This window comes from Phalangium opilio, unplaced genomic scaffold (assembly GCF_054372755.1).
Source record: "Phalangium opilio isolate 3A_F unplaced genomic scaffold, DU_Popi_V2 ptg000217l_1, whole genome shotgun sequence".
NCBI classification, from domain to species: domain Eukaryota; kingdom Metazoa; phylum Arthropoda; class Arachnida; order Opiliones; family Phalangiidae; genus Phalangium; species Phalangium opilio.
In genome coordinates, this window is record NW_028324218.1 from 10,344,708 (window position 1) to 10,369,553 (window position 24,846).

At 37.1% G+C, this 24,846-nt stretch overlaps 2 protein-coding genes and 1 long non-coding RNA gene across 6 annotated transcripts in view; 1 reads left to right on the plus strand and 2 right to left on the minus strand.

Annotated features, from left to right (window-relative positions):
• The window catches only part of LOC149616227 (uncharacterized), a 236,414-nt gene that overhangs the window by 155,997 nt on the left and 55,571 nt on the right, over positions 1–24,846 (plus strand). The window lies entirely within an intron of this gene.
• LOC149616237 (cytochrome P450 3A8-like) lies at positions 7,493–13,287 on the minus strand. Of its 3 annotated transcripts, XM_089856555.1 has the most exons (15): positions 12,815–13,287; positions 12,646–12,742; positions 11,647–11,699; positions 11,341–11,437; positions 11,011–11,139; positions 10,908–10,943; positions 10,706–10,844; positions 10,464–10,606; positions 10,260–10,407; positions 9,752–9,830; positions 9,587–9,695; positions 9,443–9,531; positions 8,634–8,771; positions 7,864–8,029; positions 7,493–7,780 (listed from the first exon to the last, which is right to left on the minus strand). In XM_089856555.1, exons 1-15 carry the CDS (start codon positions 12,874–12,876, stop codon positions 7,703–7,705), a joined length of 1,563 nt encoding a protein of 520 aa, XP_089712681.1. In that variant the 5' UTR covers positions 12,877–13,287; the 3' UTR covers positions 7,493–7,702. The 3 variants fall into 3 exon arrangements, with proteins under 3 accessions (XP_089712681.1, XP_089712680.1, XP_089712682.1); XM_089856554.1 differs by having other exon boundaries at positions 10,706–10,943; positions 12,815–13,286; XM_089856556.1 differs by lacking the exons at positions 11,647–11,699; positions 12,646–12,742; positions 12,815–13,287 and having other exon boundaries at positions 10,706–10,943; positions 11,291–11,430.
• Positions 14,561–22,671, minus strand: LOC149616238 (cytochrome P450 3A8-like). Its single transcript, XM_089856172.1, has 15 exons — positions 22,610–22,671; positions 22,398–22,494; positions 22,277–22,329; positions 22,063–22,159; positions 20,933–21,061; positions 20,240–20,474; positions 19,809–19,951; positions 19,575–19,738; positions 19,387–19,476; positions 19,162–19,290; positions 17,396–17,504; positions 17,243–17,331; positions 15,059–15,196; positions 14,819–14,984; positions 14,561–14,730 (listed from the first exon to the last, which is right to left on the minus strand). Exons 1-15 carry the CDS (start codon positions 22,669–22,671, stop codon positions 14,653–14,655), a joined length of 1,779 nt encoding a protein of 592 aa, XP_089712298.1. The 3' UTR covers positions 14,561–14,652.

A 24,846-nucleotide genomic window follows, 5' to 3' on the forward strand; every position in this document is an offset into this window, starting at 1 on the left:
GTTTGATGCTTTAAAAAATTTAGAGAAATATTAAGTTATTTTTAATCGTGTATAAAACTAGTGTTGTTACTTAAACTCTGTCATTCGGAAAATGGAAACTGAGTGGGTTAAAACGTCGAAAGGAAAACCTGCGCCCATTGTGCGTGGCCAACTCTTAATGATTAAAAACCGCGTTAAAGATCGCATGTACTGGCGATGTCCTGTCGGTGATTGTAAAGTTACGGCAGCCACTGCTAATCTGTTGAATCGATCATGTACGTTAAAAAGGAGCACAAACATCCTATTGATCGATCCGCGGTGATCAAGAAACGAGTAATAGAGGTCATGAAGGCGCGAGTGGTAGCGATGCCTACGGATTCTGTTGTTAAAGTGAGTACCCTGGACATAACTAGGTTAGATTTTGTTAAAGCTGTGGAAGGCCCGGATCGAGAGGATTTTGTAAGGGAAACTATTCCTTCCCTTTACCAGTCAAAGTCATCTCAAAATGTTTCAGTTTTTGGGAAAAATGAGTTTTGGGAGAAATGGGAATTGGGGAAACTATCTTTTGGGTGAAAGGGGGGAGAATCGTATAAACTCGTGTTATCTCTAATGTGATAATACGAAATATCAGGGGGCTTAATACATAAAGGAAACGTCACTGTGAAAGTGCTTCTCAGGCTCAAAAGTCGGTATTGTCGCTTTCCTCTCTTAAAATGTGCTATCATAGTGCCTTTGAGATCTTTCTCACTCCTCCCAACTTGTTATCGAACTTCAAGTCTATTAAAACGCACTTTCTTACCTTCGAATTTGTCCTGGAAATTTTTCAATTCAATATTAATGTCTTCGTGAGAAGTTACTTTAGCCATTTCACCTGGCTTTTTAAGGGACAACTACCCTCTTAAAGTATAGTCAGTGATTTCAAGGCGCGATCGAGTTCACTAGGTTATAAATATCCCGCATAATAATAAAAGCGTCGAGCTTTTCGTTGTAAAAATTGATTTTCTAAGACCATAATGACGCTTTTCACTTTGCTTTGACTAAATGCTTTTCCCTTGTTGAACATTTTCCAAAAGTAATGCGTCTTGTCAGAAGTATATAATACTTCTCTTCTAGGGAAGTGTGCCACAAAGCGGGGTAATTGTAACATGATTTTTCCCAACAAACATTTGGAGAAAGGTTACTAAACCGAATCACATACGCCGTAAATGATTCCATCATCATTACTCTATTAGCGCTTAACTATTTGCCAAGGCACATGCGTTTGTGTATTTTTGTCCCACGTCAAGACAATTAAGGTTTGTAGGTATATTTCTGAGGATTTAGTACCAAACAGTTATGGAATTCACCCCACGCTGTGATGCCCATCTGAAGTTTGGTGAGCAGGAGAGCAAACTAAAAGGGTGAGCCTGGGAAGAATCATGTTACAGAACTACAGTATTAAGAGCATACAGAGTGTCATCCTTCTTCTATTATCCCCTTCTGGTTTTGTAGGAGTCGCACGAAAACTATTAAATTTGTTGTTGGCAACAGCAGTATTATTAAGAATCTTCTGAGACCTGAAAAGGAATGAATAGCCATCTATACTCACGAAAACTTCCGTGTATCTATGACGATTTGATGAAAAGGTTATAGATCAAATTTTTCCCACAGTTGTAATAAATAAAACTTGAGAATCCTCTTGTTTCTCGAAAACTTCCACTAAACTTAAAAAAGTATTTTCCCGTAATTTTTTACTTTTGTGCCATCGATTGATAGAAGCAAAAATATTGTCGGTTCTAATACCTTGGTGTAACATTCGATTTTCGTCACTTTAAATTATTTAAATTACTTAATATGATAGTAAAAAATACGCCGTTCTGACAAAACAGTTTCACTCTAGATTATGGTATAAAAAATCATTTGCATAAGCAAAGATTAAGCATGGGCCAATAAAAGGGGGACATGGCTCTAGCATAACAAACCATTACACGTCTACTGAAATAAACGCACAATTAGTAGAGGCAGCTAACGGAAAAAAATTACCAAAAGCGAAAGAAGATTTTACATAACACTTTGACGTCACTTTTGATTCGACATGCAGGAAATGCGTAAATCAAAGAGACTTTAATTTTATTTTACACTATATTTCATGGTTCAAATGATTTAATTATGTAATGTACACAAACAGGTATATACAGTAGATAAATATATTAATATAGAACCCATACTCGTTGATATTATTTAAACACAAACTATCCCAAATTTTAGTGTTAAATCCCTTTAAAGTTCCACAGTAAGCAATACTGTTTCATATTAATTTTTTTTTTCACATTGTGTTTTCTCAGGACCATTATTTTTCTATAAAACCTGTATATTGGAAAATGTTGCATGACTAAACAGGTTTTTCAAGTAAATGAATACTTTTAAACAAGTAGATAAAGGTCAATATACAGTGTGGAAAAGATCAGAGTGCCCAAATTTTTCGGACATTTTATAAAAAAAAACTCGAGATCAATGAGGAAATTAATTGTAGTACATTTTCCAGACTCATGGAAATTTAATTAAAGAATTCTCTGGCATCCACTAAACAAATCGTTCATGTAGTTTCAAATTATCACAAAAATGAGAATTTGTAAGAAATCAATACAATAATGTTAATGAAAAATTAGATTTTGTATGATATCATAAATTTTGCAAGATTAATCCTGTGACAAACAGGAAATTAATGTCCTTTAGCGCAAATGTTCGATGTGTCTACCATCTTGATGTAGACATTCTTCAAGTCTACTGGCCATTGATTCGCGGGCGTGGCGAAGCATTCCTGGGGTGATGTTGGCAATGGCGATTCTTATTCTGGCTTTAAGGTCGTCGGGTGAATCTGGTTTAGTTACGTATACCTTTCCCTTGAGGAAGAAATCTAACGGAGTTAGGTCAGGAGACCTTGGAGGCCAGGGCGTTGGTCCACCCCTACCAATCCATCGGTTAGGGAACTCGTTATTCAGCCACTCTCTTACGGGTACGGCGAAGTGCGGTGGCGCCATCCTGTTGAAACCACATATCCCTCACTACTGCCAAGGGTAAATTATTAATGGCATCAGTAAATTCTTGACGCAAAAACTTCAATTAACGTTGCCCGGTGATGTTCTCGTCAAAAAAGTATGGCCCAATGATTCTGTCGGCAATGATGCTAACCCACACATTGGTTTTCAAACGCACCTGATAATAATGCTCCCGAAGCCAGTGAGGATTTTGCTGCGACCAATAGTGAAGGTTATGTTGGTTGACTGTACCATCTTGATGGAATGTAGCTTCGTCAGAGAACATAACCTTGCTAAGGAAACCTGGCATTTGTTCATCGAGGAACCGCATTTGCATACAAAAGTCCTAAGATTGTCATCCCCTGTTAACGCTTGGTGTAGGTGATTTCTAAAAGGATGGAATGGGTTAAAGAATTCTCTGGCATCCACTAAACAAATCGTTCATGTAGTTTCAAATAATCACAAAAATGCGAAATTTTAATAAATCAATACAATAATGATAATGAAAAATTTGCTTTTTATCATAAATGTTGCAAGATTAATCCTGCAACAAACAGGAAATTAATGTCCTTCTAACGACAACAAAAAACACCTACTGCCATGGAAGGCAGAACTATTTCGGCTGTTAACAAGGGTCAATGTGCATTAAGGGCTATTTTTTAGGTTTGTGGTCTCTAGGCCGTAAGTACGAGGTTATCTCACGGTAGTTTACTTCGGAAGTGTGCCCCACCTACGAAATTAATTAGCGTGGTACTTTGTTATGATGGCGCGTTTTACTAATCGCGAAAAGTTCGATATGATTTATGTTATGGGTGAATGCCGAGGAAATTCTCGCCTGGCAGTTATTTTGTACACCGAACGCTTTCCGAACCGAAGGCCACCTGCTCGAAGGACTTTTGGTAAGCTAGAAGCTAACCTACTAGCAGAAGGTAGCTTTACGGTTCAAAAAACGTCAACGTAGGGTTGACCGGATAGTTGGAAACAAAGCCGGACTCGGAGAGATGGACATTGTGGCAAGGTTCGAAGCAGACCCACAACACCAGCAGTAGAGCGGTACGAGACGAGTGTGGCATTAGCCATCGTACATTTCTGTCGATTTTGCATCGGAACCGATTCCATCCTTATCGAAATCACCTACACCAAGCGTTAACAGGGGATGACTATCTTAGGCGTCAGGACTTTTGTATGCCAATGCGGTTCCTCGATGAAGAAATTCCAGGTTTCCTTAGCAAGGTTATGTTCTCTGACGAAGCTACATTCCATCAAGATGGAACAGTCAACAGACATAACCTTCACTCTTGGTCGCAGCAAAATCCTTACTGGCTTCGGGAGCATTATTATCAGGTGCGTTTGAAAACCAATGTGTGGGTTAGCATCATTGCCGACAGAATCATTGGGCCATTCATTTTTGACGAGAACATCACCGGGCAACGTTAATTGAAGTTTTTGCGTCAAGAATTTACTGATGCCATTAATAATTTACCCTTGGCAGTAGTGAGGGATATGTGGTTTCAACAGGATGGCGCCACCGCACTTCGCCGTACCCGTAAGAGAGTGGCTGAATAACGAGTTCCCTAACCGATGGATTGGTAGGGGTGGACCAACGCCCTGGCCTCCAAGGTCTCCTGACCTAACTCCGTTAGATTTCTTCCTCAAGGGAAAGGTATACGCAACTGAACCAGATTCACCCGACGACCTTAAAGCCAGAATAAGAATCGCCATTGCCAACATCACCCCAGGAATGCTTCGCCACGCCCGCGAATCAATGGCCAGTAGACTTGAAGAATGTCTACATCAAGATGGTAGACACATCGAACATTTGCGCTAAAGGACATTAATTTCCTGTTTGTCACAGGATTAATCTTGCAAAATTTATGATATCATACAAAATCTAATTTTTCATTAACATTATTGTATTGATTTCTTACAAATTCTCATTTTTGTGATAATTTGAAACTACATGAACGATTTGTTTAGTGGATGCCAGAGAATTCTTTAATTAAATTTCCATGAGTCTGGAAAATGTACTACAATTAATTTCCTCATTGATCTCGAGGTTTTTTTGTTATAAAATGTCCGAAAAATGTGGGCACTCTGATCTTTTCCACACTGTTTATTTTATTAGAGACAAATTTTATTTACAATAATTTCCCGGCTTTCACAAACACTCCATTTTTAGCCATATCGTAGTATACGATAGGCTCTTAGTTTGACCCGAGCCGTAGTAGTAGTAGTAGTACTTGTGGCCGGAGTTTTCGCTTTCGTTATCGTCAGATTTTAGCTTAAAAGGAACTTTATATTACCACAACCCACCCATTGGGGTAACTGGGCTTGGTTTGAGATTTAATTTTAATTAAAAGTTTTTCAGGTCAGACCCGGGAATCGAACCCGGGTCGCTGGCGCTATAGGCAGACATTCTACCAACTGAACCATAGAGACTTGATAGAAACTCCGAGTTTTTTATTATTTATTTTTATCTCTAAAATGTCGGGGTGATGTGGGGTGGGGTACCTCTTAATCTGTGGGGTCGAATACTTTTGAATTTTTATCTGTGGGGTCGGATACTTATGAATTTGTATGTTTGGGGTTTTTATATTTATTTTCTTTTTATTTATGTGCTAATTAAATAGATAACGATTTTCCCCGTTCTCGTTGGGTAGCTATCGTCATCTATGTTATGTTTGACTGGAACGTTTTGGCGGTTAATTCAAATGTGGGTTTAGATAGAGCTAACATAGTGTTAAACGAGCGTTATGCGTTTGATCATTTTAGCATTGCTAAAGGTAATTCGAGGGGATAATCACTAAAATACGTAATGACTATAACTAAACTTTCTCTTTCACAAGTTTCCGGGCATAAGTCATTGTTAGAAATTTATAATATGCGATAAGTGTGAATCGGCATAAGTCTATGTTGTAAACTCATCGAGGGGATTATCACTAAAACTATCTGTTCTTCGATTCGCCGGAGTATTAGAATTACAGCATAAGTAAATTTATACGGTTATAATTTTATCACTGTTTAGAGTAGGGAATCGAGGGGCTATTAACTCTGATTTTATGCACGGTACATCATTTAAGCATTGAAAAAGATATCGCTATTCACTCATTAGGGTAAGGTATAGAGGGGTTATCCACTCATTAGGGTAGGGTATAGAGGGGCTATTCACTCGTACGATATGGCTACTATTACGAGCCCCATTTTTTGGCTTATTGCTACATGTGCTGTCTCCCTTTCTAAGTGGCCCTAAAAAAACGAATTCGTAGAGTTTCGTTGACAGTGAAATGAAAAGCAATAAAGTGTATTAGAAGGAGATAATAGAAGAAGAATGACACTCTGTATCCTCTTAATACTTAGTAATGTGACATGATTCTTCCCAGGCTCACCCTTTTTGTTCACTTTCCTGCCCATCAAACTTCAGATGGGCATCGCACCGTGGGGTAAATTCAACAACAGTTTGGTACTTAATCTTCAGCAATCAACTCACAAACCTTGATTGTCTTGACGTGGGACAAAAATCCACAAGCGCATGCGCCTTAGCAAATAGTTAAGCGATAATAGAGTGATGATGAGGAAATTATTTATCGAGTATACGATTCGATTTAGTAACCTTGCTCCAAATGTTCTGATGTTGGGAAGAATCATGTTACAAATGCCCCGCTTTGCGGTACACTTCTCTAGTAGAGAAATATTATATACTTCTGTGTATTTTCATGTTTCAATTTAGCTACCGAATCCAATAACTCAACATTGTAAAGAAAACTTACAATTTCGGTTCTTGAACAAGGTACAAGACGGTACTGACTTAACACCGTAGCCAAAGCTAGTTTAACTTCCAAAAGGGCGAATCGCATTCCAATGCAGTTTCGAGGCCCAGCTCCAAATGGTTGATAAGCCAAGGAGTTTAACTTAGGTTTATTCTCGGGAGCGAACCTAAATTTAAGCCAAATTTGCTTTTAATATTCTCTATTATAATATAAGGTAAAAAATAGTTAAGAACTCTATTGTCATTAGGGGAACCTCCTATAGCACAGGATGTATAGTGATTTGCGCTGGTATACATTGTGGAAGGATAGGCCACTACTAAGCTAAGCGTTGTTACTACCTATACATTCGTAATAGTACTAAAGCGAAGTATGGTTATTTTGAAAATAACCATACCATATATACTGAAGCGTTACGTGAACACTTAAAAAACCGTATTCGGCATTTCCGCAAGCAAGCTTTTAACGATTTTTATGATTTCCGCAAAAAAAAAAAAAAACATTTCCGTTCTGATATTCATGCTAATGGAAACAGATGTTTTAAATTATATGCAAATGAGTAATAGATAGTTGTATTCAGTTCTATTTAAAAATTTTCCACCTATACTTCCAGTATTCACTTTCTTGTTGGACACGTTGTTACCTTTGTTGGCTGTCACTCTCCGCTTCCACAGAATATACACAGTAAAGCAACCATACACTATTGTTCAATGTGAAAGTAAAAACATCAAATTTAAGTTTTCAACGTATTTTATTAGAGACCAGTATTTATTAATATAAATTCTCTGCTTTTACAAACACTCCATTCCTTTAGATTAAGCGAGTTTGTCTGTTATAAAGGTTCGTATATTGCAAACATTTAATATACATTTTATTTTAGAAATATAGTAAAAGTTTATCTTTTTAAAATTATTTTACTAATAATATTTTAAAATGACTAGGCTACAACTTCTCAGCTTTTACGAAAACTCCATTCTTTGGCATGGTAATCGCAACCTTAAATTGCAAGTCTATCTTTCCCTATGGATATAAAATTTTGTGAGACTAATGTTCTCTTATCCAAGCACACTTCTTAAACACTACGTCCCTTAACCATAACTTACAATTTCGGTTTTTGGACTAGGCACTAGACGGTACTGACTTAATAGCCTGGCCAAAGCCAGTTTAGCTTCCATCAATGCGAATCGCATACCAATGCAGTTACGAGGTCCAGCTCCAAATGGTTGATAAGCCAAAGAATTTATCTTATGCCGATTCTCAGGTGCGAATCTGAATTACATTCGAAACTTATTTACATAGACCCTTTTCAAGAAGCGATGTCTAGTTTACTAGGGAAAAGTTATAAGATGCCTGAGTATTCGCGCGCCATAGTCCCACTCCCCTTTTCAAAATACAAGGGTGGACGTAAAAGGAGGCCGGGCTATTTCACCTCTCCTTAGTCGGTAAATACGTAATTTTCGTCATTCGCGTCGCGCTGACGTGAGTTTTCAAGAACCAGTGACATTCTGGTTGTAATTTAAAGGCGTGGATTAACTCAGGACCTACGTTTGGACTGGAGATAATGTTCGAAATGGCGAATCTATTTCTTCTTCCTAATAAACTAGATATCGCTTCTTGCCCTTTTCAAAAGCATCGTCTGCATGATAAAGGGTTAAGTCGGAACTTCTGGTATGTGGACAACAAAGATGTTAGATAGAGGTCCAAAGTTACCAGTCCACCAAAATTGGTCCGTATTGCATTTAACATCTTTGTTGTCCACATACGGTATGTATGGTCCGTACGTCTTAAGAAAACAAGGTGGTAAAATAGCACTGTTTTTACCACCGACTTTCAAAACGGGTCTGTTGTGCAATTGCAATTTGGAAATTCTTACCGTTCGGGGATGAATTTGTCAGGTTCAGACCAATATAACGGATGATGATGAAGAATTTCAATGGGAACGGTTATCGAAAGATCTTTCGGTAATCGTAAGTTGCCGTATGTTGTTTCAATAGTTGTTTTTCTCGCAGTTCTGCACAAATGAATGAAAGAAAAATTTTAAGAAAATGTTGATAATTATTCGATGAGTGTCATATTTTCTGATCATAAATTACGCGTAATTAGAGATGTTAAATTACCGGTTAGATTAACGATAAATTACCGAAAAAATATCGATTAAAATTTAAAGAAAAATAAAATTATAAAATATATTAAAATATAGTTTTCCAAGATGAAGTTTTAGCAATTTATACCTAATTTAGGCAGTTTAATGGGAAATTGAGGATAAACTAGACTCCGAAGTAAAATAGGTTATTGTTTAGAGCCTCTTCCAGTCTAGTACATTTACAGTTTTACTCAAAAAGGTTTTGAGAACTGTACGGTAATTTACCATTGTAAGATTATGGTATGATAGTAATCGGTAATCAAGGTATCATTTGGTAAAGTGAATACCGACACATCTCTACACTTATTCATTTTAGCACTGTCAACGGTTGGGCTCTCATGTTTCTTTAGTGCAGTCAAAGGAAGCACACCAAGCCAGAGTTATTTGGCCCTCAACGAGTGGCCCTCACGTTTCTTATAATGATAATTAAATAACGCTGAACTTAGGGGTTTACTAAAGCTTGATCAAATCCGAAGTTTTATAAACGTGATCGAACTGTAGAGATGATTGCAGACTCTAGTATAAGGAATGTTACTTACATTGGAACAGGGCTATAGAAACGCAGTACCTCAGAAATAACCATATCCATGTATTTTAGTTTGCTCAGAGACGTATAGTCTATCTGACCCTGTTATAAAAAGTATTATGTCAAGTAAAACCTTAAACATTGTTGGCTCACGTACATCTTGGTTTTGAACTTCAAGAACTTCTTCTCGAAGCTTCTCTTGAATTTCTGGGTGATTTACTAACACGTGTGATGTAAATCCCAAAGCGGTACTCGTGGTCTCGTACCTTCAGTGAGAGAAATTTATTAGGGCTGGGTACGAAAAAATCTTAGATGACCATACCCAGCAAAAACAAATACAACGGTGTTCGATGCTACTTCGGCATCTGTCAATGTGAACTTTGCTTTCTTTTTACCATTTCCTATGAAAAATGCTTCTCTTAGAATCTGTAGTTGCATCAGAAGTAAGATAAGAGACTAGAAGTAAAGTGCTCTAGCATTGGTAATAGATCCTGGCACTAGTGAACAAATTTGAGGATTTTATGCCGCTTCCATCGCGCCTACACCAGAGAGAAAAAAATAGGTCGAGTTCCAAAAAATTTCCTACCCCTTCTCCTCAACCTAATGCCGCGGAACACGGACGCGGGTGCTTGAATCTAGTTCGCCCGTCTACCGCCGCGAGCGTCTCACGTTTTGGAGAGAAAGTTCAGAAACCGCTACCTGAGGGCCAACCGTTGGTGGGTTATCAAGAATATTCACTTAGGTCAAGTGAAGAATTTGGTTACGTAGATACTTCTAGTTCCTTGTCTTACTTCTGTTTGCATGTACAAAAAAATCATGTAACACCTTACTTTTATTTCCAATTTCACCAATTTTGCTAGAAATGCTTGAAGTTTCTGCCGATTCGTAACCAGCTGTTAGTGAATCAGCACTTACGCTATTCAGATCGGTATTCATTTCGGCATCCAAAAGTAGTTGCAATAAGTCTTCCCTGCGATTCTAAAAATGGCCATTTTTATACATTTTTACTACACTACGCAACTCCAGAGACATACTTTCGGGTCAATTTTTCTCCAGCGAATCATATCTACGCAACTTGACAGCAATGCTCGCACGTGACTCATCGCAAGGTGGTACTTAATTATTTCTTTCCATTTTAGCAGACGGCCGATTACGTATTTAGTCTCTGGAAAACAAACTGCAAGGACAAATAATTATAAACCTTGTTTTTTGACGCTGAAAGACGCAAAAGAAATTTAGATGATTTGCACATTGTATTCTATAAATTAGAACTTACAAGCTATGAGGGCCAAGCCAACAACTGGCCCTTCTTTTAGTAGTTCCTTCGCTCCTAGAAGAAAGGGATCTTGGGAGTTAATTTGGACGTTCGTCTGCGTCCCGAAAGCGGTTCTCGAAATAACGTCGAGTGTTAACCCCTTGAACATGTCGTAAATATCGAACGAGGCGTCTTTAATACTTTGATCTTCAATTTTACTCAGTAACACGTTGATGGCTTCGTTCATATGAGGAAGCATCTGACAAGGCAATTATATGTCGATGTATTTGCATTGTGTTTAACAGTTCTGTAATAATATCATTTACTTGTTTCATTTTACCACTGGTAAATGTTGGTGTAATTAAGGCTCTTTGTTGTTTCCATCTTTCGTCAACAGCGGCAAGTACGTGTTGGCTATACTTTTCGTCTGCCATGACACCACCTGGCATAAATCTCTGCAAATGACAAAACGATAAGGCGTTTAATGTTTCGTGTACACAGGACGATTCGATGGAAAGGTTATAGAATAAATTTTTCCCTCAGTTGTTGTAACTCTTAAAACTTGCAAATCGTCATGTTTCAATTGATTGTATTTTATAACCTCACCGTCAATGAATCATGAATTTTCTTAAGGAACTGTGTTCCTCTTAACGTACTGGCCGATTTATGAAACTATTGAAGTCCTTAATTTGTATTTGTTTTAATAAGTCCGTGTCCATTACAGCCAAGAACGGGTTTGGACCCATAAAAAAGCTGTTGAAGAGTTGAAAAAAAAAAAAATAAAATATTAAAGCTTATTGAAGTATTTATGTAAAGAATGACTGTCATATCAGATAAACTGTTGCATTATACTGAGCGTTGCTCTGCATTAACTCTACTCCCACTTAAGGGCACCACATATGCTTTCAAAGAAACTGAGATACTCCCGGTATAATGCCATGATTATTTCCACGAATTCATACCCAAATGTTTTGCCATATTTTTTCTCCCATACTCTCAATGCACCAGGAAATCTCTGTGAAATTTAAAACTGCATTAATTAACATAACCTATCAATGTTTTAACAAAACGAATTAAGCGCAGCCGAGTTTCCATTGTATTTGTGCCTCAACTATCACGTCTAAAACCTTTCCTTAGCACTAGACCATCTATATCTATATAAATCAAAGTCCTGACTGACTGACTGACAGATTGACTGATAATCAACGCCCAGACCGTCACCAAACCGCTTGCCCTAGAAGGCTGAAAATTTGCAGGAACGTTACTCATGCGTAATAAGAAAGATTTTTCCAATCCGCCGCCATCTTAAAAGATGGCGCCCAGAAATGTAAAAAAATCTTCTCTATACAACTGAGTCCGCGCGTTTCAACCGATTTCTCAAATTTTTAGTATACACTGGTTTAATTTAGCCTATAGACGGGTTGAATGGTCTTTTGGGTTCGATTTGTTGCCATCTTTTTAAATGGCGGCCAGAAATTTAAAAACCCATCTTTATGGAATAATGTCTGCATGAAAAATAATAAAAAATGTCCCGGCTAGGAGTGCCTTCGCTCCTAGAGTTCTATAAAAACATTTGTCAGCAGTAAAATCTACCCATTCTGTATATCATTTTGATGGAAGTTCTTACTTCACGTCAGCGACGCCGCGCCTAACAGCTAGTTAACTAATAAAAGTAAACCGAAAGAAATAAAATTGCGTATAGTACCGTGACAGAGACCACGAAAGAAGTAATTTAACTAAATACCAATTGCCTATTGTTAAGTCAACTTTGATCAAAGGATATATTAATAGCGTACGTAACTCGTCTTATTGATTTTACATATTTATTTTTTGAACAATGGATTGCCGTCAATTTGTAAATTGTTAAACATTTTTGAATAGTTAGTTAAACAGCATCGTATCAATGACAATTTCTAACTGCGCTTCGGTTTGTGAATCTTCGAACATTTAAATATAGTTACCAATTTATTAACTTCTTGAAGATTTCCTAGAATTAGATTAGGTTCTGGTCCCGGTATTCCCAAATCCTTGAATAACCTCATAGTTTTTCTCCGCCTTCTAAAATTTTTAAATATTGTCCATCAGAACATCAGTTTAAATGTTTTAAATATTTTAATTAAGCACACTTACTTCAGCCATATTGTTATTAATAAGATTAAAGTAATTGCGAGTATCGTTAGTTCAATTTCCATCACTTTAAATTTCTTAAATAAATTAATATGATTGTAAAAATGCACCGTTCTGACAAAGCCGATTCACTGGTATAGAGGAAGTTGTGATAAAAACTCTTTTTTACACCCCAAAGTTTAAAATAACTTCACCACAGTGTCGAACTAGGAGCTAGAGACAATTAGTATTCATAGTTCACTTGATCACATGATCTGCTGTGATAAGCAGCAAAAGATTTCTCGAAACTATAGCCTTTGTCGACCTACGCACGTGTTATCTAAATCTTTAATGGATCATATTAAAAAGACAAGAAATAAAAAATTTAAGTGCAGTTATCTGTACAAATATTTTAGATTTAAATAAAGCCTTTTGTATATACAATGATTAAGCATGGACCAATAAAAGCGGGACGTAGCTCAAGCCTCACAAACCACTATACGTCCACAGAAATAAAAGCGTAACTAGTAGAGGCATCTAACGGCAAAAATTACCAAAAGTGGAACAAGATTTACCATAACACGTGACTTTGACATCAATTTTGATTCGGCATGCAGAAAATGCGTAAATCTAAGTAACTTTAATTTAATGTTTATTTATATTTCGTTGTTCAAATGATTTAATTATTTAATGTACTCAAACAGATATAATAAAAAACTAATTTTATGAATACAGAATTGGTGAAGTCTACTCGTAGATGGCGTTTCAGAAAAACTAAAATGTACCTAATTCCGCTCCGTTTTAACTGTGAGTTGTCCAATGCTTAGTAAAACGAAAGAATAGCATCTAGAGAAGTGGGATGTTACGAGAATCGTCCCCTAGTTTTATTAAACGAGATGACGATTAGGGATTAAGCTATTGAGGCCAATGTTTGATCAGTCAGCTTTCTGTTTAAAGCAAGACTGAGTTATCTTATCAAGTGCTGATAAATGGAGTGTTTCAAAATATATTTCTTTTTTGATAGGCTGTTACAAACAAGCAAGAGAAAATATTTTCTCTCGGTACAAGTATACAACCCGTACATTTTCTGCAGGAGGAAGCGTTGATATTCTTTAAACCATGAACGCTGGATCTCTAAAGGGACAGGAAAACGCCCGCATTCCTTCCACTGTACAAACCGAGTCCTCTCTAGCATAGCATCGGGGGAAGGGATGGGACTGTGAATTTAGGAACACTCAAGGCCATTAGGACTTTTGTGATTTTTTCATAAACCTATTGAAGAAAAAACTTAAACGACCTTGGCCATACCTTTTTTTCTTTATTTATTAACAAAGCAAACGTGCTATACCTCCAACACGTAACGAAAAGTTTAATTTATCATTTTGGCTCACTTAAACTACGTTTTTATGACGTTGCTGACGGGGACGGCGAAAAATACGTCATTCCTTTTTACCTCTGTCGCTATGACCCACCTATTCTTTCATTCCCCTTTGTCCCGCCGGGAAGGGGGTCCGGGACTTTGACGCACACCCACATTACTCTGTTCTTCATTCCTACTTCTAAAATTAAATTTATCCCTAGTTTAATATTTAAATTAATATTTTTGACCCAAATTGACTTTTCTCAGAACCATAATTTTTTCCATTTAAGCTATAGGTTTTTATGGTTCTAATTTACGTATGTTTTACTTATGTTCGACACTGCTGCAAATTATTAATATTTTTTGAAAGCGCATTTAATATATAGAAAAATCATGCATGACTAAACCGATTCGAGGATGGGTTGAGAATTTGTTATTTTCCACGTTTTTATTTTACATAAATCCGTTTTTGATATACTTTATTATAGAATAATTTTGATTATTATAATTTCTCGGCTTTCACAAACACTCCATTTTTTGGTGAATTAAATAGATGCGCTGTATCTGTTTCTAATTGGCCCTAAAAAGAAATTCGTAGTGTTGTATTGATAGGAAAATGAAAAGAAAGCTGCCGAATCCTAAAGTCCTACTGTTTACAGAAAACTTACAATTTCCGTTCTTGAACAGGGAACTAGACGGTACTGACTTAACACCGTGGCCAAAGCTAGTTTAATTTCCAACAGAGCGAATCGCATTCCAATGCAGTTACGAGGTCCAGCTCCAAATGGTTGAAAAGCCAAGGAGTGTAACTTATGTTTATTCTCGGGAGCGAACCTAAATTACTTTTAAAATTATCATCCTTGCCATAAGGTGCCTTACAAGAGTTTAAACAATGATTTGTGGCATACCGTTCGGGAATGAATTTGTCTGGTTCTTTCCAATATTCGGGGTCATGGTGAAGTAAGTCGATAGGAACATCAATACAAAGATGTTTCGGTAGTCGTAGGTTACCGTATGTTGTTTCAATGGTTGTTTGTCTCGTAGCACTGAAGTAAGGATTGAAATATTTAAAGAAAATATTTAGCCAAACGAGCATTTAAGGAGAAAAGCCGAAATGGTTTCCGTTTTTGTCAGTGGCATATTTTTATATCGATTCGTATAAAATATCTTCCATTAGTAAGTTTGTTTTTCTATGTACCCAGATCTTACTTCTCAATTACAAAGTCGAACAGTCATTGCATATTAAACTTATCTCTGATATAATCATGTTAATTTTGTCTCAATATCGTAGAAAATGTTTTGATTATGAGGAACATTAGGTCACCATGGAAAACATACGTATTATGTGCTATTTTATATTTCCTTCCATCATGGATATGTATAAATTCTAACGTAATAAGCTGGTATTTATGCATATCCATAATTTGATTGAGCATAGATTGAGCTAGTTACGAAACTGGAGCGTGCTCTATTTGTCTAATTTCCCGGAAAAAGCCTAATCCGAAATAATACCAATGTCATTCAAATAACAAAACCGATCCTAACCTGGACCAGCGCTATTGGGGTTCAACTGACAAAACCTATCCTAATCTGGACCAGCGCTATTGGGGTTCAACTGACAAAACCTATCCTAATCTGGACCAGCGCTATTGGGGTTCAACTGACAAAACCTATCCTAATCTGGACCAGCGCTATTGGGGTTCAACTGACAAAACCTATCCTAATCTGGACCAGCGCTATTGGGGTTCAACTGACAAAACCTATCCTAATCTGGACCAGCGCTATTGGGGTTCAACTGACAAAACCTATCCTAATCTGGACCAGCGCTATTAGGGTTTAACTAACAAAACCTATCCTAATCTGGACCAGCAGCTATTAGGGTTTAACTAACAAAACCTATCCTAATCTGGACCAGCGCTATTAGGGTTTAACTAACAAAACCTATCCTAATCTGGACCAGCGCTATTAGGGTTTAACTAACAAAACCTATCCTAACCTGGACCAGCGCTATTAGGGTTTAACTAACAAAACCTATCCTAACCTGGACCAGCGCTATTAGGGTTTAACTAACAAAACCTATCCTAACCTGGACCAGCGCTATTAGGGTTTAACTAACAAAACCTATCCTAACCTGGACCAGTGCTATTAGGGTTTAACTAACAAAACCTATCCTAACCTGGACCAGTGCTATTAGGGTTTAACTAACAAAACCTATCCTAACCTGGACCAGTGCTATTAGGGTTTAACTAACAAAACCTATCCTAACCTGGACCAGTGCTATTAGGGTTTAACTAACAAAACCTATCCTAACCTGGACCAGTGCTATTACGGTTTAACTAACAAAACCTATCCTAACCAGGACCAGTGCTATTACGGTTTAACTAACAAAACCTATCCTAACCAGGACCAGTGCTATTGGGGTTTAACTAAAAAAACCTATCCTAACCAGGACCAGTGCTATTAGGGTTTAACTAAAAAACCTATCCTAACCAGGACCAGTGCTATTAGGGTTTAACTAACAAAACCTATCCTAACCTGGACCAGTGCTATTGGGGTTTAACTAACAAAACCTATCCTAACCTGGACCAGTGCATTTTGGGGTTTAACTAACAAAACCTATCCTAACCTGGACCAGTGCTATTGGGGTTCAAATAACAAAACCTAACCTGGCCTAATACTATAGGGGTTTAAATATTCCAGCCTAACTAGCTGACCTAAGACTATTTTGATACAAATAGATAAAATGAATTTGAATTAATTAACCTCACCTAACCTGGTACCAGTTCAAATAACCAAACCTACATCACCATAAACGACTATAGTTTATCACATGCCAGTTGTACTGATATTTAGGAGACTGCTGCATAGGGAACTGTGGTAACGGGTAAACTGCATTTTCGGGAAACCGCTATTTAGGGAATTAAGGTAACGGGTAAACTGCGTTTTCGGGAAACCGCTATTCATAGGGAAATGTGGTTAGGGAGTACCGCTAGTATGGGATCCGTTCATAGGGGAACCGTTGATACGAGGGCTTTGCGTATTTATAAATGTCAATGGTGTTTTAGATTCAGGAAAAATCAGTTTACACTTACTAGAAACTGGGGGGATATAAACGTAGAACCTCAGATAGAAACATATCCATGTATTTTAGTTCACTTATAAAGAAGTAGTCGATCTTTGCCTAAGATAAAAATTAAACAGTCTGAGCGTAATTAGAATTTTAAAATGAATCTTTCCTAGATTACATTCTTTTCTAGAACACTGAATATTTCTTTCCGAAGCTTCTCTTGAATCTCAGAGTTGTTGACCAACACGTGTGAAGCAAATCCCAAAGTTATTGCCGTGGTCTCATAGCTGCAAATTAAAAAGAAAATTTTCAGTTGCTGAACCAATCATCCACTGCGTATGTGTCTTAACTTTTCTATTCATGTAAGTAAAAAGTAATTAATCTTATGATTAATTTAAGACAATTTATTTTTTACCAGTGATAGATTTAATTTTAGAAGTAGGAATGAAGAACGGTTAGTATTTACTTCAGTCCGACTCATAGCCCAGTATAGAGCCCCTCCCTCCAACACGTGACGAAAAGTTTAAATTATCTTACTGGCTCCTTCATTGGCAATAAGGTTTGAAAAATATTTTCATAAATGTCCTAGATACAATTACTAGACCTCCATATGACAAAATATTTGCCCAGGACGAAATTTGATAGTTGATATCAGATTTTTAGCCACAAAGTATGATGTACATCTACGATGAGGCTCTTAGTTTGACCTGCCCTGTTGTTGTAGTAGTAGTAGGGGTGTCACAGTAGCGCCTTTGGCAGTATAAAATTTTTCGATCTTCATTGAAGGGAAAGTGAAAGGGAGAGAATTGTGGTGAAGTTGATATTTATCGTTCGTTTACTTAAAAGGAAGGGAATTATGATAGTTATGTTAAGCCTTTTACTCTCCCTTAAAAATTCCTCTCACCCGTCAACAATAAGAGTTTGACCGCTCCCCTCTTTCAACATTCAAAGAAATCGAGGGAAATTTTGAAAGCAGAAGCAAGTATTTACTGACGTTCTTTTTAGAATGCTCTTAAGGCACCGGGATATTAAAATTATTGGGTGTTTTACCGAATTCTTTCTCTTTCAAACGCTTCTGGCCATAATTTCATGTAAGAAACTTATAAGATGCGGAAATTATGCGTCGGCATAAGTCTATATCATAAACTAAAACTTTCAGTACGTGTATTAATTGAGCGTTAAGTACGTAATCATTTGTGCATTGTTAAAGGTAACTCGACCATCGAGAGGGTAATCACTGTTAAAGATAACTCGACCTACGAGGGGGTAATCAAGGTATCTTGTTGTTCTAATTTACGTACGTTACGATCATACGATGTGGCTAATATTTTTGTCTTGACAAACTTGTTTTTTCTCAATGAAGTCTAATTTTGGGTAACCCTTATAATGTTTTTAGCTACCTACCCACCAAAGTATTCTAACCTGTTTTACTCGCATTTCTGAAATTCATTATCACATTCTTGAGAGGGTTGTTTTACATAGTGTGACAAACATTGTTGACAACAATGTTCGCCCAGAAATTAACATAAATCATAAGTTCATAAGATATGTTCCATAAGTTTGTCACTGGTTAAAAACTGGAGCTTGTCATGAAGTGAAGTACGTAGGTCATAGATTCTCGTAAAGCTACGCCTGGTGAGGCGTTGTCAAAGGCTTAGTACAGACTAAATAGGAAGATGGACTGCAAAGCCGAGTGTAGTCAATTCTCGCCTGTCCTTCTCGAACTATCTCGAGCTGTAAGTCTCTAGCAATACGATGTAAAGGTGGTGTCATTCTTATGGAACATATTTGACGGATAAATGTTTCAACATTTGATATGGAATTATTATTCAAGGTTCGCCAAAAGATTAGTTGACAGCCGTGTAGTAGCCGCGTAAAATTGTAATATTGGCTGGGCCAACTTGTTTAGTACGTAGCTAAAATGCTAACTTAACTGAAACTCACCCACCAAAAGCGAACACAATTGCGTTGGATACCACTTCATCTTCGGTTAAGATAATTTTCTTCTTACCTACTTGAAAAATTGGTCCATTATGTAAAATATATTGAGCGCTAGGAGTCGGGTCATAAAACCTGAGAACGTATTAAAACTAGAATTGAACTGTGGTGCCGAATCTTCCCCAATTATAGCCGGTTCCCTAACATCACCACTATTTTGACATAAATTACAAGGACCTTATGCAAAAATATACGATTTCAGGCAAACTGCTGACGCGTATAACGTCGTTGATCTTTAGAAAGCGCTCAAATAACCTTGAACTTCAATAACGCGTGACGGGTTATTCTCATGCCTAACACAAAAGAATTCTAACAGAAATTAACATGGAGGATATGGGGACAGTGTGGATTTCTGGTCTTAAGGCACAAGAAATGAATTCGAACTTATTTTCAGTGTTTCACCAACGTTGCTTGTCGTCTCGGCGAATTCGGAATCGGCCGTTAATGACTCAGCTGTTATGTTCTCAATATCCTTGTTCATTTCGGCATCTAGGAGCAATTGCAGCAAGTCTTCCCTTCGATTCTAAACATGTAAGCTATTTTACACTAATCCGAAATGTGCTTATTACATATTTTCAAGTTTCAACACATACCTTCGGATTCGTTCTTCTCAATCGAACAATATTAACACAACTTGATATCAGTATCCTCGCGCAACTAAATCTAAAGTAGTGATTGATTATTTCTTGACATTTTAGTAGACGGCCAATGATGTGTTTAGCTTCTGGAAAGCAAACTTCTTTCGTGGTTAATTATCAGCTCTGTCCAACTTTATTAATAACTAGAATTAGTGAGCGAGATTTTGACTTAGCCTTGTTACCATATTCATGGTGCCTTGTGTTAAGTCCCATACCACTTGCATATGTAAAAAGCGTAAAATGAACCAAATTTCAAAGAAAATAAAAAATTATTTTGTTTGCACGTAATTTTGGTTTCGAATCTGGTTTAGCAGAGATGATATCTGCTCCAGACTAAAACTTGTCTCGCTAATTAACTCTAACCAAAATCGAGAATGAAAACTTACAGCACATTATGTTCAAACCAGAAAACATCCCCTTTAATAGATCTTTGATTGCGAGAAGAATGGGGTCTTCGGAGTTGGTTTGGACATTGGACTCAACACCAAAAGAAGTTCTTACAATAACGTCTAGTGTTAACCCCCTGAACATGTCGTACATATTGAATGAGGCGTCTTTAACGTTATGATCTTCAATTTTGCTCATGAACACTTTGATGGCTTCATTCATATCAGAAACGAACTGTGTATGTTGTAACATAGTTTTTTTAGTGATAGCTTATTTCAGAGGGATGACGTTGCCGTGAAAACCAAAAATATGATTTGTTCACATTACCGATTTTAAGCTATGGTGTAGTTTGCATATTTTCCGCATTCACGTGAAATTTCTTAAGATAAACATTTATCATAAATAAAAGACCCAACCAACAAATCTTTTGAATTTTTATAACGGCACAGATCTCGTTCTCGGGTTTTGATAACCTGATTGGCTTGATTTTGCCATGCGCAGAACCGGTTTTACCCCAAGAGTCAGTCTCTAATCCAATCAGAAAAATTAGGAATTATTTTCGTCGCTCAACGACAGATGGTACTACAGTCAACTGTGTTAGTCACTTGATCCTATCCCTTAGATGGAGACGAGACCAACCCAACTTGTTTGTTTGTTGGTTGGGTCTATTTAGCCTTTCTCAGATGCTTTACCGGTTTTATTTTAATGCTGGTAAACATGGGTGTAATCAGAGCTCTTTGTTTTTTCCATTTTACTCCATGAATATCAAATACATGTTGGTTGCGCTTTTCATCGTGATAAAGTCCACCTGGTATTAAGATCTGAAATTGCAATATTGATTGGTTCAAAGTGACAGTATGAGGCGACCAGGAGTTGAAGCTACGCAGGCGTATTATGTAATGGATTTACATGTGATAATAGAGAAATGATTAAGTTTGTCGCACTATCTTTAATACAAGAAACAAATGAACCTAAGGACATTTTACAACACTGGCGGTAATGTATAAATTTCTACGTTCGGTATTTCGACCTAATTTAGTAAAATTTCACGTAATAGGCTAAAAACATCAGATGCTTTGTAAGTTCGATAACACAAATGTTTCGTCAATTAAAGTTAGTGCCACCAGAAGTAAGATAAAGGACTTGAAGTAAAGAGCCCTAGCATTGGTAATAGATCCTGGCACTAGTGAACAAATTTGAGTATTTTATGCCACTTCCACCGCGTCTACACTTGAGAGAAAAAAAAATTGGTCGAGTTCCAAAAATATTTCTTTCCCCCTTCCTCTCAACTAAAAGCCGCGGAACACGGACGCCTGTGCTTGAATCTAGTTCGGCCGTCTACCGCCTCGAGCGTCTCACGTTTTGGAGGGAAAAATTCAGAAACCGCTATATGAGGGCCAACCGTTGGTGTGTTATCAAGAATATTATTCACTTTCGCCAAGTGAAGAATTTGGTTCCCTCGATACTTCTAGTCCCTTATCTTACTCCTGTTGCCACTAATCAGTTAATTTAGCGCCTGCCTCTAAATTCCTAAAAATAACCTCTGCACAACATAATCGCTTCCAGACTGGTCGCCGGCTTCGATTCTCACGCATTATAATGGACTTTGATGAACAGATTATAATTGTTTTTCCCCAGGAACGTCGATAGTAAAGCAATGTTTGGCTTTCGATTCGATGGGAAAAAATACGCAAAGCTTTCTTCTTTTTTTAAATGGCTTGCTCATATTATTGATGGCGACTTTAACAATATGTCATCAAACATCCATGTACACTTGTACTTTCAAATGCAAATATAATATACAGGTTTCCCTTAAACATACTGGTCGGTTCATAAAATTATTGAAGTCTCGAATTTGAATTTGTTTTAATAATTCGATGTCCGATACTACCAGAACTGGTGTGCCGCCTAAGAAATAACTGCAATTAAAAAATCCATTAACATTAAGAGAATATTTCCCAATCGCTGACCCCCGGGTTATGCAGTAAACTGCATCTTAAGCATTCCAAGTTGAAGTTGGCATTTTAGATTCTTACCCAAATATTTTTCCATATTTCTTTCTCCAAACTCTCAAGGCACCAGAAAATGTCTGCCAATTAGAATCTGAATTAAGTGTGCCTCAAATTGTTTAAAGTTCCATATCGTTTAAATTCTTACCAATTTGTTGATTTCTTTAAGATTCCCAAGTATTAGATGAGGATCTGGTCCCGCTATTCCCATATCCTTGAAGGTTCTTAAAGTCTTTCTTCTTTTTCTAAAATTTTAAATCATTAATTCAAGGTGAATGTGGTAAAATGACAGCCAAAGAAATAGAGCTCCCAGAGTTGACAAGACCAGCCTTGAGAACTTTAAGAAAACATTGTTCTTACTTGAACCATATTGCCATAAAAAAGGCAAAAACAGCGGCAAGCATACTAAGCCAAATTTCCATTTTTTTTCTAGTAAAATATAACCTGTAAGAACAGTTGAAAATTCTAAAAAGAAATTATGTATTTTAGTATATTAGAAACCCCTAAAGCAAGGATGAAAAGTGGTTGAAATAGTCAGTCTTGCTATATATCTAGCTAGAAACATTGACACACACCAGACACCTGCAAGGGCCGAGTTTTTCAGACCTTACCCAAGCCCGGCCCGGGAATAAGCATTTTGAATAAGTCCGAAACCCGGCCCGAGTCCGAGTATGTAGTGGGTTTTTCGGCCCGGCCCGTTACATGCATTAATCAAGCCCGGCCCGGCTCGACACGTTGCATGAATTGAACAGGCCCGGCCCGTTACACGTAGTGCAGCTGTAATTTTTATATTTTTTTACATATAAATCAATGAATTTAATTCATATTTGCTTTAGCGTCGTGTATTATTCATTTCTTTGGATAATTGTTCGTCACATTTGTTCTTAGAAGCTTATTCTCATTTAAATTATCATTAATTTGAATTTTGGATTAAATGAGAATCAAGTTCGGCCCGGCCCGAATTCTGAAAATTGAACAAAAGCCCGGCCCGGCCTGGCCCAATAATTTCCAAAATTTTAAAAGCCCGACCCGACCCGGTCCGATACAATTTTCAAATGTGGAAAGCCCGGCCCGTGCAGGACTCTGACACACCAAGGATGGGTATTAAACTTGGATAAACGTTAAGTGATAATCTAAACACTTTTCATTGGCTGACAAGATAGATCAAACTGGAGTTGCATCACGAAGAAGACTAGGCACATTAGGTGCAAAGAGAGGGGCAATATGTAGGACACTATGGCTGGGACATTGGGGAGGAAGGGAGACGCAGTTGGAATGAACCAGACAGACCGGTTTGAACCATGGAAAAAGGCCTGGGTTAAAACCTTTTTCAATTTTACTTAAATGAGTATTTTAGAGACTCAAGTTTAGAGCTATAGATCTAACTAGAAACACTGAAACACACAAGTGATAATCTAAACATTCTTGATTGGCTGACAAGATAAAGCAAACTCCTCCATCACGAAGAGGACTACTGCAGGTTGGAATGAACCAGACAGACCGGTTTGAACCATGAAGAACGGTTTTAACCCTTGAAGTAATGGTTAAAACCGTTTCCAATTTTATTTAAATGAAATGAATACTTCAGAGACTCAAGTTTAGAGAATAGATTATAATTTAGACTGAGGAAAGCAGAATCATTCAAATGAAGAGAAATAAAATCATAAAACATGTGTTTCACTAACTAAAACTATGCCTTCTGCTAAAGAAATCGGTGAAAGAATCTTATGGAAGCTTGATTCCGATTTCATTCAAACATTTTTACTGGTGGTTTTTGCCAGTTTTAACCATTAAAACCATTTAACTTTTTCATTTTTGGAAAAAGCCGGATTTTTGCCAACCTTAATTAGGGCATGTGACAAATTTGACTGATGAAACCTTTTCAACTATAGCGAAGTGTGGTTATTTGGCTAAATATTATATATAATATGGATGCTAATAGCTACACGCTATTATGAATGAATAACTTGGACTTACTCGGATATCTTTATTAGAAGTTCGTTGCAAAAAGTTCACTTAAATGGTATTTGTGAAAATTTGAATGGCTCACAATTAACTTGCTGGTGAAGCGATACGTGAACACATAAAAATCCCTATTCGGCATTTCCGCAAAAGAATTTTTAATGTTTTTCCGTATTTCCGCTAACAAACATTTCCGGTCTTATTTTCAAGCTTTATGGAAACAGATGTTATGAAGTAGAGTAGCAGATACGTGTATCAGTAATTAAAATTATGGTGGGATAAGAGATTGACAATAAGAATAAAACCCCGTTTTCGTTAGGAATTTTTTTTTCTGGAACTTTTAATTTTCTTAAAATTTTCTCTTTCATTCGTGGTCATGCTCGTTTTAATCTGTTTTTATACGCTACTAGCTTTTACCCGCGGCGTCGCTCGCGTGTAATAAGAACTTTCATCAAAATGATATACAGAATGGGTAGATTTTACTGATGACTAATAATTTTGTAGCACCCTAGGAGCGAAGGCACTCGGCGTTAGCCGTCAGCCCGTCGGGACATTTTTTATTACTTTTCAGGCGGACATTATTCCATAAAGTAGGGTTTTTAAGTTTTTGGCCGCCATTATAAAGGATGGCAACA

Bases quoted from the DNA above. Each gene is read 5' to 3' on its own strand.
- LOC149616237 (XM_089856554.1), bottom strand. From the start codon at position 12,876: ATGGAAATTGAACTAACGATACTCGCAATTACTTTAATCTTATTAATA. The intron at 11,140-11,340 runs GTACGTTAAGAG...TGTCATTTGCAG, and splicing joins ATAGTTTCATAAATCGGCCA to AGATTTATGCCAGGTGGTGT. The intron at 9,831-10,259 runs GTAAGGTGTTAC...CATTTTTCATAG, and splicing joins TGGTGAAATTGGAAATAAAA to GAAATGGTAAAAAGAAAGCA.
- LOC149616238 (XM_089856172.1), bottom strand. From the start codon at position 22,671: ATGGAAATTTGGCTTAGTATGCTTGCCGCTGTTTTTGCCTTTTTTATG. The intron at 22,330-22,397 runs GTAAGAATTTAA...TCTAATTGGCAG, and splicing joins TTAAAGAAATCAACAAATTG to ACATTTTCTGGTGCCTTGAG. The intron at 19,477-19,574 runs AGACCAGAAATC...GCGTTATTGAAG, and splicing joins AATTCATTTCTTGTGCCTTA to TTCAAGGTTATTTGAGCGCT.